The 14,629-nt window shown below is 48.4% G+C and overlaps 2 protein-coding genes across 7 annotated transcripts; both read right to left on the bottom strand.

Annotated features, from left to right (window-relative positions):
* Positions 1–1,035: 1,035 nt before the first annotated feature.
* card9 (caspase recruitment domain family, member 9) lies at positions 1,036–5,196 on the bottom strand. Of its 5 annotated transcripts, none has more exons than XM_076154334.1 (11): positions 5,095–5,196; positions 4,676–4,787; positions 4,513–4,582; positions 4,109–4,246; positions 3,579–3,988; positions 2,981–3,286; positions 2,571–2,885; positions 2,381–2,501; positions 2,065–2,168; positions 1,919–1,977; positions 1,036–1,832 (listed from the first exon to the last, which is right to left on the bottom strand). In XM_076154334.1, the coding sequence occupies exons 2-11, from the start codon at positions 4,784–4,786 to the stop codon at positions 1,739–1,741; spliced, it is 1,728 nt and encodes a 575-aa protein (XP_076010449.1). In that variant the 5' UTR covers position 4,787; positions 5,095–5,196; the 3' UTR covers positions 1,036–1,738. The 5 variants fall into 5 exon arrangements, with proteins under 5 accessions (XP_076010449.1, XP_076010451.1, XP_076010452.1 ...); XM_076154336.1 differs by having other exon boundaries at positions 1,919–1,974; XM_076154337.1 differs by having other exon boundaries at positions 2,444–2,501.
* A 485-nt stretch (positions 5,197–5,681) lies between these two features.
* Positions 5,682–14,185, bottom strand: snapc4 (small nuclear RNA activating complex, polypeptide 4). Of its 2 annotated transcripts, XM_076154284.1 has the most exons (20): positions 13,844–14,185; positions 13,404–13,517; positions 13,279–13,322; positions 13,073–13,169; positions 12,851–12,879; positions 12,340–12,462; positions 12,066–12,206; positions 11,905–11,986; positions 11,681–11,762; positions 11,419–11,520; positions 11,244–11,316; positions 10,753–10,917; positions 10,502–10,652; positions 10,178–10,284; positions 9,858–9,952; positions 9,659–9,753; positions 9,475–9,578; positions 7,304–9,139; positions 6,139–6,997; positions 5,682–6,050 (listed from the first exon to the last, which is right to left on the bottom strand). In XM_076154284.1, exons 2-19 carry the CDS (start codon positions 13,513–13,515, stop codon positions 6,140–6,142), a joined length of 4,296 nt encoding a protein of 1,431 aa, XP_076010399.1. In that variant the 5' UTR covers positions 13,516–13,517; positions 13,844–14,185; the 3' UTR covers positions 5,682–6,050; position 6,139. The 2 variants fall into 2 exon arrangements, with proteins under 2 accessions (XP_076010399.1, XP_076010400.1); XM_076154285.1 differs by having other exon boundaries at positions 5,682–6,997.
* Between the last annotated feature and the right edge of the window lie 444 nt (positions 14,186–14,629).

Here is a 14,629-nt window from a genome sequence, read left to right as displayed (position 1 = left end):
CAGACAGACATGTTGGTAATATAATAATATTCTGATGTATATATTGGTTCCATCAACCAGTGTCTGTCCGCATCTCTCCCTGTCTGACTGCATTGCTCCCTGTCTGACCCTCTGTGTGTCTGTCTCTTTCTCCATCTCACTAGCTCTCTCCCTGTCCGTCTGTTTACCTGCTGTCCGCGCTGCTGTTTGTGTTGCTGTCTTGAGCAGACAGACAGGTTGTCCTCAGCGCCCCTTGTCTGCCCAGCAGTGACCTGGAGAGTTGAACCTGTAAACTCACAACAACAAAAGTCATTTGATTCTTGAGCTCAAATGGACACAGGTCTCTGTGAGTTGGAGAAGATGGACACATGAGGACGGCGTGCAGAGGTTGCGGACTTGCTGGCAGCTGTCCATGATTGTGTCTTTAAAGTAGTTTGACTTCATTCTGGATGGGCTCACTACTTATCAATCAACCCTGCTACTTCCTGTCAGTGTCATATAGTGATTGCAGAGTTATGAGCCCGACCATAATGAAGTGAGGGTATGATTGATGCTTTGACCATCAGCCTGACAGGAAGTTGACCTGGTTGCGTGTTCGTAGTGTTGATTCGAACCTCAAGTTACAGCAACTATCTGTCTGTGTGTCTGTGTGTCTTCTGTGTGGCTGTCTCACCTGAGCGTCAAACAGTTGTCGGTAAACCTTTCCGCTCGGAACTTCTCCGCTCTGCGCCATGTTGAGCTCCGTGCACCGAACAACAACAAACACACCCGCTGACCAGTCGACAGTCTGCAGCTCCCGCTCCGTGTCCTCCAGCTCTGTCTCTGTGCATAGTTTGTTTCCGTCTCCATGGAAACGGGGCGCTCGTCCGCTGTGCGGCGTTCGCGACCTTCGCAGAAAAAAGGAACTAAATGTATGTGATGTATAGAGTTCGTTTACTTGTTTATTCACCTGCAGACTCAAAGAGAAAGAGATGCTTCAGCATTCATTCATTCCAGACTCAGACTCAGACTCAGACCCAGACTCAGACTCAGACTCAGACTCAGACCAATCACTAACCATAACTTTTATTTGAAGAAGCTTCAGTCAGTCATTCCTGCGTTTCATGAACATTTTAGAATGTAGACTTTAATGTCACATGTGATCATAACTCCAGAAAAGGACAAAACAAAGAAACATACTACGGAAACGCATGGAAATAAAACATAGAAAATATGAAATAAGTGAATTCAGATCACATCATGTAGTAGTAAATTAATTCATGTAGTTAAGATCATGTAAATAAAAAGCAAATAAATTGTAAACAATAAACTAAAACTATTTTTTATGTTCAACACCAAAAGATCAAAGTATGACGTCATGGTGAAATTAAAGAATGATTGTAGCTTTTATGTTCTGGCCGAAATGCGCTGTTTGCAGTGAGGAACTTATACCACAAGACGGCAGCAAAACAACAGCAACGTCATCTAAACTCAAGATAAAGTCGTGCTTTATTTCAACCATTTTATTTTACTGGCTTTACTTTAAATTCAATTTTTAATTCTACTTTGTAGAAACAATGGCACGCACATTGTTATAAATAATAATATTCTCATTTTTTGCAGATCAGCAGCACACTTCAATAATTAAAAAGTTACAAAAAATTACAAATGTTATTAAATGATTTTCTTTTAATTAAAACTTTTCTGAATCAAATGTTCAATTTTCATCGTTAGAGTGAATTCTTGCTAGACCACATGGAAAAAAAAGGGAAAATAATGTTCAGTCAGAGTCTGTGATGTCACTTCCACTGCTCTCATGAAGGTTACAGACTGTGTATTCCTTACAGGTGACCTTTGTCCTGAGGGCTCGCTTCCTGTTGTCATGTAAACAGAAACAAGATGTCAAATCTGATACCTGCATTATAAACATAAACACAAACAATAAAGTAGCCACGCCCACCTAAAAAAAAAGTTTTGTGGACACGCCGACCTGAAACACCTGTCTACCCCCGCGTCCTGCTGAGAGACAGACAACAACAAAGAGACACAGTAAGATAGACACATCTGATGAGACAGACTGGTGGTGAGACACCCATTACATATTACCCATGATGCAGTGGTGCTGGACTGTTGCTCAGACTTTGCAGCGACTCCCAGAGGAGCGGAGAGGACAGGAGACGCCTCATTGTCCTCAGGCGCCTCGCTGCTTCCTGGACAACACAGCATGGGACATAAGGGGGAGACATCTTTATCATTACTGTCATCATATGTCATTATATAACTATGATGTCGTGCTATTCTGATTGGTCAAGCAATGCATTCTAGCCTATTTTTTTTTTCATGATGACCATGTTGATCCAGGTTTTATTCCACAATAACCCACTGCTGACTATAGTATATAATATATAAATGTTATCCTTACGCAAGGGATGAGCATCATGTGACCTCTGACCTCTCTTCACAGTGCTCACAACTGAACTGTCACCTTTAGCATTGTTCTCTGCTCGCTCCTCCTCTTCCTCACTGCTCACACTCCTCTCAAACTAAGGAGAACAACCATCATCATCATCATCATCATCATCATCACTTTCTGGCTCTGGTGTGTGTGTCACCTGGTGTGTGTTGCAGGTCAGTCTGCGGAGGCGTGTCCTCAGTTGGAGCTCCTCCCCCTGCGAGCGTAGCAAGAGGAGCTCCAGCCTATCAGATTGCTCGGTGACCTGTCTGACTTGCTCCCTGTACTGATCCTTCTCCTGCAGGAGGCCCTGGGCTTCCTCCTGCTGCGCCGCCCTGCAGGTCAGGGCCTTGTCCCTCTCTCTGATCACCTCCTCCAGCTGTCTGAGGAACTGTTTGTTTCTTTGACGGTACATCCTGGCATCCTGCTGTCGCTGGGCACAACACAGCTCCAGCTCCTCTTTCTCCTCCTGGATCTGAAAAACAAACACACCCCATTTCTGCATCACTTGAGTCTGGGAAGCTAACGTTCCCGATCTCTGCTTCCCCCGGAGGCTGAGCGCTCCCTCACCCGGGCTCTCTGCTCCTCTGCCCGGTGCAGCTCCCTCCTCAGTTTGAAGACGGAGGCCAGCAGGTTGATCTGTTGAGGAGTGGGAGTCTGAGTCTGCTTCTGCCGAGGAGCCTCCCTCTTCTCCTCCCTCTTCTCCTCCTCCTCCTCGTTTTTCTCGTCCTCCTCTTTCTTCTCCTCCTGCTTCTCCTCCTCCTCCTCTTTCTTCTCCTCCTCCTCCTCTTTCTTCTCCTCCTGCTTCTCCTCTTTCTTCTCCTGTAGTTTATTGGGGTGGAAGAAAGGTCCTGTTGGCATGGCCAAACTCCTGCTCTGAGGACATGAGGACACAACTTCACAGGGACATGGAGACTGGAAGGACAAGGACACAGGGCTGACTAAATACATAGAGCATGTCTCCCTCTCTCACCCTCTCTCTCCTTCCTCTCTCACTCTCACTCTGTCTCAGACTTTCTCTCCCGTCTCTCTCTCTCTCACTCTCTTTCCCTGTCCCTCTCCCTCTCTGTCTCTCTTTCCATCTCTCCCTCTCCGTCTCTATCTCTCTCCGTCTCTCTGTCCCTCTCTCTCCGTCTCTCTGTCCCTCTCTCTCCGTCTCTCTGGTTACCTCCTGCAGCGGTCTCAGTGTCCTGCGTCTCAACAGTCTGGTCTCGCTCTCGGCCCTCAGCAGGGTGTGTTTCAGGCGTTCCACCTCTATCTGCTGGTCTCTGCTGGCCAGCAGGGCGGTGCTCTTCTCCTGGCTCAGAGTGTTGATGTTGTTCATCAGACTGTAGTTGTGATCTCTGAGCTGCTTCACCTCCTCGCTCAGCCGATCTCTCTCTTCACGTATCTTCTGCACGCGCTCAGTCAGCTTCCTCAGCTCGCGGTCCTTCAGCTGCTGCTGCTGTGACCACGCCTCCTGCTCCTTGGCAACGGAGCACGCTTGCTGCCGCCGCTTCCGCTCATCCTGGAGCGCCCTCTGCAGGCGGCTGAGCTCCGACATCAGGAACTGAGTTAGGCCAGACTCTCCAGCTGTGTCTGCACGCACACACACACACACACACACACACACACACACACACACACACACAGTGTAAAGTGTTTGGGTTACAATACCCATAATCCTCTGCTGGAACATTAAGACAGACTCATACTGACCAATCAGGATGCTGAAGGTCTTGTTGGGTTCCTTGCCGGTGATTCGTCTGTACAGCTGAGGATAATCAAACTCCAGACTCTCCAAGAAGGCTGTGTAACCTTTGACCCCTGTCCTCTGCAGGATGTCCATCAGGGCTCCTACAGGTCACATGTCAGAGGAAAGGTCAGTTCATCTGTGGACACGGCGAAGGCACCGGGGGCGACTGAACCTTTCATGAACGCTGCGTTTACTCTGATCAGGATTGCGTCACATGTGACCTATAAACCTGTTTCAGTGAACATTCCTCAACATTCCATTCTCACATTTCCTGGTTTTCACTTTGGAATGGCCAAGCTATCTGTCTGTCTGTCTGTCTGTCTGTCTGTCTGTCTATCTGTGTTGAAGTGATGAAGTCCGTTCTTACCAACTTTCCTGCGCCTGATGACGAGGGTGGGGTCGTTAAACAGCTGCTCCTCATCCTCAGCAGAGATCACCTGACAAACAGAATCAACCAGGAGCTACAGGGTTAATGTGCCACAGCAGGAGCAGGGGAAGAAGAGAGGGAGGAAGAGGAGGAGGAGGAGTACCTGGCACTGACGGAGGTATGGAGTGATTCGTGACGGCTCAATGTTTCTGATGAGCAACATCCTGAAATCTTCCAACTGAAGCCAGCAGACATCTTCATCACACACGTCCATCCTACAACACACACACACACAAACTGTTACACACACATCCATCCCACAACACACACTGTTACACACACATCCATCCTACAACACACACACACATCCATCCATCCTAATACACACACACACACTTTTGCACACACACTGTAACACACACACATCCATCCTATAACACACAAACACACACACACTGTTACACACACACACAGTTACACACACACACAACCATCCTACAACACACACACTGTTAAACACACTTACCACCTACATCACAGTTACACACACACATCCATCTACAACACACACACACTACTTACCTGCTGACCTTACTGTCTGCCTGTCTCTCTCTGTCTCTCTTTCTCGCCGTCTGTCTGTCTTACTGTTTGTCTCTCAGTCTTACAGAAGTTTTTTTTATAGGAGGAACTCATTTCATTTCCCGTTATATAGCTGGAGATCCTCCCTCCCTCCCTCCCTGCCTGTCTGCCTGCCTGCCAATCTGTCTGTCTGCCTGTCTTTCAATTTAATCACAAAAGAATCAGAATAAAGTTCCTTTACATCCTAAAGGTCAGAGGTCAACTGTTTCTGTATTACAAATGTTTGTTTTCAATAATAAATATAAATGCTTTACTAAAACTTTATCACGGTGATGATGAAGATGATTAATGACGAATGTGATGAAGATGTTTAAATAGTTTGCTGAGAACATTTCAGTGACCAGAAAGAGGAAGAGGAGAAAATCATGGAGGAAGTAAAGATGAGCCAAAGCCAGAAACAGGAAGTGATGTAAGAGTGGAAGAGGGAACTCACTCTGAATCACTCCTGACTTCAGCCTCAAACTTTGATCATGAATCAATACGTTTCCACCCCCAGTCTGATCCAGAACATGAAGAGTTCACAAACTCAATAACAAATGAATTATTATTTTATTACAAAATATTCAGCTGATATTTACACAACACTCTTTTCTGTAAGAACCAAAACAAGCAGTCAAACAAATGAGTTTCAGTGTGTTTGATGTTTTTTAGAAGCTGATTAACATCTGACCACCTAACAGCAGCAGCAGCAGCAGCAGCAGCAGCAGCTTGTTACTTTGTGAACTTTTGACCTTCTGGTGGCGCTGCAGACCTGAGTGTTCTTCCTCCGAGGACCATGAAACAGCAAACTGTGTTCTCATTGGACATTGATCCTTCACTCTGATTGGTCGCAGACAGTCGGGTGTTGATTGGCCGGAGCTCCTGTCCAATCAGGGAGCCTCCAGTGGCCATAAGCAGCACTGCACACAGAAACACCAAGGTGAAGTATCCAAACACTCAAACACAACGAGCCAGAAAAGAAGAAACCGCAGCGTCAAAGTGACTGACCTCAGCTCTGTCTTCGTCTGGCTTTGATGGGATTAATTTCCTCTTCCTCCTCCTCCTCTTCTTCTTCTTCTTCTTCCTGGTTCTTGTCTGCACAGGGAGCAGTCTGCTGTGTGATTGGCTGAACGGTGGCGAGGAGGGCGGGGACAGTGAAGCAGGACAGGAAGCGAGCCTTCAGCAGCTGGTAGGCGGGATTTGCCGCAAAGCGTTCAGCCACCAACTGGCGTACAGCAGACATGACCTTCACTTCCTCCTCTTCCTCCTCTGAGCGTGTCGTGCTAGGAGCCTGATTGGCTGTGGAAGTGCTGGGTTTTGTTGTAGTGCCATTGAGCAGCAGCTGTGAGGACTTTTTGGTGAGGGAGGTCTTGGTCTGGAGGAGAGCACTAAGCGTGCTCAGACTGCTAACAAACGGCGGCAGGTACGGTAGAGTCACGTCCAGTCCCTGCACCGACACGCCCCCGCGCCCGCTCAGCCAATCACAGACGTCCGATCGGGGCTCCAGGGACATGAGGGTGGGGTCAAAGTGTAATGCCTCCTTCTTGAGGGGAAGGGTGGTGTTGTGATGAGGTCTGAGGGTCTGTGTGGTGTCTGGGGATTGGAGCACGGGGGGAGGAGTCAGTTTAAGGGGGAGGGGCTGTGGGTGATACGACGGGGGCGCAGGAAGTTGAAGTATCTGCTTGTAAACAGGGGGGGCAGGAGTGGGGGGTGGATTACTGACATACATGAGGCTCAGCTGCATTCTTGGGGGTGGAGCCTCTGCCAGCAAACAGCCCGGAGCAGGATGAATCTGGACCACGCCCTTCTCCTTGGAGCGAGCTCCTCTCTTCCTGTGAGGAGACGGTTTGGTCCTCTGAGCCCCAACCTGAAAGGAAGATGACAGAAAACTAAATTCACTTTAAAAACATGCATGTTGGTAAAGTTGTGCTGGTTTCTAGCAGCCTGGTCCAGAGCAGACTTTATTTATCAAAGGACAGTAACTACCCCCCTTCCTGTCAAGATTCAAAATGTTTGTTGGTCACACCGATTCTACCTAAATCGTGTTCCGTTCCTTCTTTTGATTAGAAAACAAGCCGTTCTAAGTTTTTTTTCTCTTGTCAATCTGAAATCAGAATCTCAATAAACCAGGATCACTATCTAGCTGGTGACCTTTGACCCATGAGGTATTTACCTTTGCTTCAGCAGCTTCCTGTAGAGCTCTGGCTTTCACACTCTGCTTCCGGACCCTTTTTCCGTCCTGGACCAGACCCTCACTTGCTCCGCCCACATGTTGCCCCGCCTCAACGCTCTCTGTACGCATTCGCTTCTTCCCATTGAACTGAGGATTGTGGGCGGAGTCGGGTTGATTGGAGATGTGACGTGTGAGATGGAGGGCGGAGTCAGGCCGGGAGGGTTTGCTGTAGTCATGTTCAGAGGTGGGAGGAAGAGGTGAAGAGATGATGGCAGCAGAAGGAGGAGTGTCTGAAAGTGCAGAGGGCGTGGCCACAGTGATGGGAGGAGTGGATGTGGACTGAAGGAGCTGAGGTTTGTGGAAAATCCCGGTGTCAGCGGTCTTCTTCTGTGGAGAGGCAGCAGGTTTGGTATTTTGGACCAATGACAGAGCAGCTGTGTGGGGGGCTGGAGGGGGCGTCGCTCCAGGTGAGGGAGGGGGCGGGGCAGGTGCAGGCTGGACGACAGGTTGAGGAAGTAAGAGGCACTCGCGGGGCAACAACGAAGGAGACTTGTGAGGATGTGCGTTAGGAACCATGTGAAACAGGAAGCGAGGAGACGTACATGAAGGAGGCGGAGCCAACCACGTTTTCTTCAGCTGGTTTCCTGCTGGCTGCAGTAGGATGAGCTGTGGTTGTGTTTGTTGTTGCACTCTTTCCTCTTTGCTCATCCTCTGCTGCTGCAGCATTCCTGCTACAGTTTTGGGGTTTCTTATTTTTACGGGAGAGCTTCTGTAGTCTGGAAGCCGCACTTCTGGAGTCCGGCCATGCTTCCTCTGCTCAATCATGTCTTTGCAGCCTGCGGCGTCCACGTTCATGGTCTGCAGGAAGAACTTGAAGAGGGGCGTGGACGCCATCGGAGTCTTCTCCCCCCGCTGCCTCAGGGCATCAGCAGTCGTCATTTTGGTTTTCACCGGGATCAGCAAGTTTCCGATCCATGGCGTCACAGCTGCCAGCAGCATGCGGCGCAGAACGGCGTCTGTCACGTGGTTATGATTCGAATGAAACTTCCTGTGGGCGTGGCCTGCGTGCTGAGTGCCAGACCTGTGGGCACGGGAGAGCATGTGGGCTTGGAGCTGGCTGCATGTCACCATCATCATGGCGCGGTCGCTGTGTCGCTCTTCCGGCTGCAGCTCTCGAGGCTCAGGGCCAACGATCACAGAACGACCAAACTCTCCCAGAACGGTGCTGCGGACAAACGCCACCTGCTGGGCGTGGTCAGACGACGGGAACGCCACAAACTTGAAGTCCAAAACACTGAATCGCTTTGACTTATGGAGTGGAATGCACTCATCAATGCAAGGAAAAGTATAGTCCTTCTCCTCAGGCACTCCTTCCTCTGTCTCCTCCACTTCCTCCGTCTCCTCCACTTCCTCTGTCCCCTCCACTTCCTCTGTCCCCTTCACTTCCTCTGTCCCCTCCACTTCCTCTGTCCCCTTCACTTCCTCTGTCCTGTCTACCGTCTCAGCGTGAGTACTGTCCATTTTTACTCTTTTCGTGTTCCTCTTCGTCTTCTTCTTCTCTTTGTCACCTTCTATGTTCTCCACAACTTCATCCTCCTTCTCCTCCTCTTCACCGACAGCCACCTTTGCCTGTGGCCTCCTACTTCTCGGGACAGCAGGAACATTCTTCTTCTTCTTCTTCTCCTCTTCGTCACTTTCTATGTACTCCACAACTTCATCCTCATCCTCCTCCTCCTCCTCCTCTTCACTGACAGCCACCTTTACCTGACGCCTCCTAGGTTTCGGGACAGTGGGACCATCCCTCTTCCTGCTGCCTTTCCGAGGCTTTCTAACTTTCTGTAGACAGACAGGGGGGACAGACAGACAGATTTAGGTGGACATACAGACAAGGCTAACGCAGCGTTAATAAGTATAAAAAACGCAACCTTTGGCTCACACAGTGGATTGTTTATCAAACTAATTATGATTATTTTCTTTAACAAAGTAATGAGGCTGGGAAGCAGCAGAGTTTGGAAACAGCCGACAGTGGCTGGGTGTTGAGGGTGTTGAGGGTGCTGAGGGTGCTGAGGGTGCTGAGGATGTTATATAGCTCCTCTTCCTCACACTGCAGAGGAAGAAGCTGATTCATGGAGCCCCCCACCCACCCCCCTCATTAATCAATCCCAGCATGCCTTGGTGGTGACTGGGGGCTGGTATCCAGTGATCTTCCTCCATTCTCTCAGACACTGAGCGTCGTTGCGGCTTGGAATCTCAGCAGCGATTCTTGACCAGCGGCCTGAAACACACGACCAAAACATGAAGAAGACGACAACGACCACAACAACGACAACAAGTGTTTGTTTAGGCCACACCCACCCACTCCATGCTCCTTCACCAGCTTCATCAGTAGGTCTCTCTCCTCTTTGTCGAACGGCCCTCTCTTTGTCCCCACCTTGAGACAGTCATGATACCTGCGCGCACACACACACACACACACACACACACACACACACACACACACATATATACACAGTGACATCTGACCTGCCTCTCCCATCACCCAATCAGATCTCACCTGTCTCTGCAGCCACCGTCGGTGCGTCCAGGAACCTCCATCTTGATCTTCCACCAGTTCTTCTCTCCGTGTTGAGAGACGGCTCGGCGCAGCAGCTGACAGACAGACAGGAGAGACACACACAGTGAAAGAGACACGGACAAACAGAGAGAGACAGAGACAACTGAATATTGACAGCACGACTCAGGAAATACGCACAGAGGGTGAGACAGGTAGTATGCATATTATGATATACTAGCATGTGTATGCGATGTGATTTGTGTGTGTGTGTGAGGTGTGTGTGTGTGTGTGTGTGTGTGTAGACCAAGCACACTGCCTACCTCATCCTCTTCTTTGGTCCAGGGTCCCCTTTTGATGGACGGGTCTAAAACCTGATTCCACCTGTAGACAAGCTGATTGGGTCCACGGCCTTCCATGAAGTAACACACTGAGAGAGGGGGAGAGAGGGAGAGGGAGAGGGAGAGGGAGAGGGAGAGAGAGAGAGAGAGAGAGAGAGAGAGAGAGAGAGAGAGACAGAGAAGTAGTAGGACAGCGTGTAGTAATGTTGTGTGATGTACTTTGTGTGTAGTAAGGGTGTGTGATGTACTTTGTGTGTAGTAAGGGTGTGTGATGTACTTTGTGTGTAGTAAGGGTGTGTGATGTACTTTGTGTGTAAGGGATGAAGCTTCCAATCCTCATCTTGTCCACCAGCTCTCGGAGCAGAGCGTCCTCTGATGGAGTCCAAGCACTCCGCTTTATAGTGTCAGACACAAACCTCTGGAAGGTCTGGAGACACATGAAGGCTGTCCTCCCACCCTGAGAGACGGGAAGAGAGACAGACATTTGAAGGCTATGACAGCTTCTCCTCCTCACCCGCAACTCCTCCTCCTCCTCATCCATAGCTCCTCCTCCATACCTGTAGCTCCTGGGCGATGACCTCCCATTCTCTCTCTCCGTTGTTTCTGCTGAACTCCTTCAGCTGCTTCACTTCCTCCGGACTCCAGGGACTTTTGTTTATGGACGGATGTAAATAATTCTGCCAAAAACAACGAATGTCCTCTGCCTCCCTCGTTCCTTCAAACTGGAGGGAGAGAAAGAGTGGAGAGGAGAGACAGAGACAGAGAGAGACAGGCAGAGAGAGAGACAGGAGAGAGCGAGAGACAGAGAGAGAGGGGGAAAGAGAAAGACAATATTAACTTGAAGATTTATTTTGGAGAAACAAAAGTGATGCATAGAAGAGTGATAGACAGGTAGATAGGCAGACAGACAGGTAGATAGATAGAGAAGCAAGAGGTAGACAGGCAGATAGATAGATGGAGATGCAGAGAGGTAGACAGGCAGATGGAGATGCAGCGAGGTAGACAGGTAGATAGAGATGCAGAGAGGTAGACAGGTATGTATACTTACATCTTTATTTGAGATTTTATCCCAGTCGTGATCCTCATGGCGATCACCAATAAGCTCCTCCTCTTTTTTCCCTCTGACCAATCAGAGAGACAGAAAGGAGCACAGTTCTTAATACACAAACACACACACACAAAGACACACAGACACACACAAAGACACACACACACACACATACTTGAGCAGGTCGATGTCTCTCTCCAATTTGTCTATCTGCTCTTGAAGCAGGAGCTTGTCTGCCTCCGTTGCCGAAGACATCTTCTTACTCAGATATTCAACCCTGAGAGACAGACAGGCACACAGGCAGAGACAGACAGGTACACGGGCAGAGGGACAGACAGTCTTGGTTATGGTTGGGTCCTGAGTGTTTGTAGTGGTTGCTACGTGCTGATGGCTGATTAACACATTGATGAAGATGAAGATAAAGATGGTGTTTTTACTTGGACAGTTTGGGCTGGATGAGTCTTCTCAGATGGTCCCTGGACACTGAATGGATGAGCAGAGCCTTCTGCCAGCTTTCCCCTGTACAGGAAGTAACACACCAAACAGGAAGTTAGCACTGATCAGATGTGTGTTAACATGACAAACAACAACATGACTTATTATGATAGGAAGATTGATTTGATTTATGATTGGGTGATTGGCTGCTCTTGTTGTCTCTTACATCTTTTGCTTTTCTGCAGTTCAATGTTGTACCCTGTGGACCTACTGGCCTTTTCCCTCGTCTCCTGATTGGCTGGAGGACCCTGACAAAAGAGAAGCTGTTGACCTTCTGAACCCACCAGAGAGAGAAAACAACACACCTGAGGATTCCGTCCGTCTTACCAGTCCGGTCACTTTGTCCTTGAAGTATGGCTTGAGGAATCGCCCCATGTACATTTTGGATGGTTGTTGGTAGGAGGGATGAGGAGGATACTCCCTGGTCGTGGCTTTGAGTGGTCCACACATCTGGACCACAAGCTCCTCCTACAAAGTGGAGTAGAACACAAGAAGGCCGTCATGTCCACTGGACTGTGAGTTCCAGGGCCCGACAAACTAAAGCTGAAGACTCTCAGAAGGTTCTGGAGTTGTGTTTGTATGTAGGGGCGTGGCCTCTGACCTGCTGTCTCTTGTTGTGTGTGAGCAGTGAGTCCAGTCTGTCCAGAGTCTCCTGAAGGACTTGCTGGTAGACCAGGTTCATCTGCAGGCACGAGTCCACCGAGACAGGAAGAGACAGCTCGCTCTGAACACGAACACACACACACACACACACACACACACACACACACACACACACACACACACACACACACACACACACACACACACACACACACACACACACACACACACACACACACACACACACACACACACACACACACACACACACACGTTAATGGACCTCAAAGTTTCACCAAATTGTGAAACTGTGTCAAATGCCTGTCAGGATCCTTTTTCTGTCGAAGAAGAATGTTGTCCCAGTGAGTCTCATTCATAAAATTAATTCATGAGTTCAGAAGTTCATTCAGAAGAGACGTTTGCTCATAAACACACCGGGTGACGCTGTTGTGCTTGGAATGTTTAGGAATAAGGTTTAAAGAGAGCGTGTGTAAAGCCTCATCACTCACCTCATCACTGCTGCTGTCCTCATCTGAACCTGAAACACACACACACACTTGAGACTTCAACACTTTACAGAACAGTAAATAAAACATATTTTTATGTAAGTGTCAGCATTATGAAGTGTCTTATACTATATTATTCCTTATTACTCTTAGACTGTATGATTCCCCCCTCACACCCCATACCAGACAGACAGGCAGACAGCTGCCAGGTAGATAGACAGATACCTGACAGGCAGACGGGGCCCGAGGTTCCCAGGGCATTCTCCAGGGTCTGGATCTGTCTCTGGATCGTCTCCCTTTGAGCCAGCAGACCTGCTGCATTCTATACACACACACACACACACACACACACACACACACGTAAGTAATGTGCCTGACCTCTTTGACATCACAAGGGTATGTGCGTGCGTGCGCGTGCGCGTGTGTCTTACCTGCTCCTCCTCAATGTCAACTTCATCCGATTCCTCATCCTCATCTGACCAATCAGACAAATTCATAGTTTAGAGAAAAAACAAATACAGACAGGGAGACAGACAGACACACAGATAGGCAGTACCTGTCTCGCTACTCAGCAGTTCCAGCTCTGTGTGTGTGGCAGACAGACTCTGTTCCAGTCTCTCCACCTGTTGCTGGATCCTGTCTCTCTCTGCTGATAGAGAGACAGACATGTCTATACACACACACACACACACACACACACACACACACACACACACACACACACACAGTTTAGGGATTCATGCTTCATTCAGTTGATGTGCCAATCAAAATAATCACAATCATGATGCACAATACAAGAACAATCTATATTTATCATGTGTGTGTGTGTGTGGCCGGTAAAGCCATTTGAAACATTATGTGATATTGGGCTCACAGTAGAGACAAAGTTCACTTGACTCCACTTGACGTGTGTGTGTTCAGATCCTGATCACACTGACTGACTGCAGCTCACTTCAGGCTAAAGCTAACATGCAAACCCGTGTTTGACGTTCTTACCTGCTGCTGACCGGAAGTGCTGCTCCGCAGTAAATCCGTGACTTTGGTCTTTATTTTTATTTTGTTTGTATTGTTCTTCAGCTCGCGCCGCGGAGCTCCAATCAACGTCGCGATGTCGTTAACATATTTTTCCCAGCAGCCCCCGCGGTCACAATCTTCCCGCGTTTGTTTGGCTTCTCGCGTTTATCTAATTAAATCTGCGTCCAAGCAAAGATTAAACGTATTTATTAGACGCCAAACATCTGATCATGGTCACTACAGGATGCTCCTATGAGCAACAAAATGCTACAACTAAACAGAACCCGACGCGCCGCTGCTCTGTCCGTCCTCCTTTCAGGCCCCCCGTGCTCACTTCCGTTTTGTCCGTCGTCTTCGGTTCCTTGGCTTACTCGGGTTTCTGAATTTTAACTTTTACTTCTGAATTCGAAACCATCTCAGGATCAAACAACTTGATTATTTACTTTAAACATTTAACCACAAATAAATTGAAATGAAAACCAATTATTCAATTTGTATTTTTGGTCTGTGCTTTACAGAGGTGACATCCTGTTTTAATTAAAATAAAGTCTGGCTTAGGTGGATTCAGGTCTACTGATAAAATCAGCAAATGAGGCGTTTAAGGTGCTGCAGACTGCACAAACGGTAACATCACCAGGCCTCCGTGTCATGAAGTAGCTTCATTCATGTCGTCTGTTGTCTAATCTTATCTAATGTTGTCTATTTTAATCTAATCTAATCTTGTGGTTGCCGTCGGGGCCACACATCGTTTTGATGGACACAAGACGT

The sequence above is a fragment of the Genypterus blacodes genome, unplaced genomic scaffold (assembly GCF_046128005.1).
Source record: "Genypterus blacodes isolate CSIRO-AG114 ecotype Tasmania unplaced genomic scaffold, CSIRO-AGI_Gbla_v1 ptg000061l_1, whole genome shotgun sequence".
In the NCBI taxonomy this organism is placed as follows: Eukaryota; Metazoa; Chordata; class Actinopteri; order Ophidiiformes; family Ophidiidae; genus Genypterus; species Genypterus blacodes.
This window is presented reverse-complemented; position numbering and strand designations above follow the sequence as displayed.

What these genes read in the sequence shown, in the direction of transcription:
- card9 (XM_076154334.1), bottom strand. Translation starts at nt 4,786, where the DNA reads ATGGACGTGTGTGATGAAGATGTCTGCTGGCTTCAGTTGGAAGATTTC. An exon ending in GACCTTCAGCATCCTGATTG is followed by an intron (nt 3,989 to 4,108) that starts GTCAGTATGAGT and finishes GTGTGCGTGCAG; the next exon opens with ACACAGCTGGAGAGTCTGGC. An exon ending in CCACAAAACTTTTTTTTTAG is followed by an intron (nt 1,833 to 1,918) that starts GTGGGCGTGGCT and finishes ACATGACAACAG; the next exon opens with GAAGCGAGCCCTCAGGACAA.
- snapc4 (XM_076154285.1), bottom strand. Translation starts at nt 13,515, where the DNA reads ATGTCTGTCTCTCTATCAGCAGAGAGAGACAGGATCCAGCAACAGGTG. An exon ending in AGCCCCCAGTCACCACCAAG is followed by an intron (nt 9,140 to 9,474) that starts GCATGCTGGGAT and finishes GTCTGTCTACAG; the next exon opens with AAAGTTAGAAAGCCTCGGAA. An exon ending in AGGAAGCTGCTGAAGCAAAG is followed by an intron (nt 6,998 to 7,303) that starts GTAAATACCTCA and finishes TCTTCCTTTCAG; the next exon opens with GTTGGGGCTCAGAGGACCAA.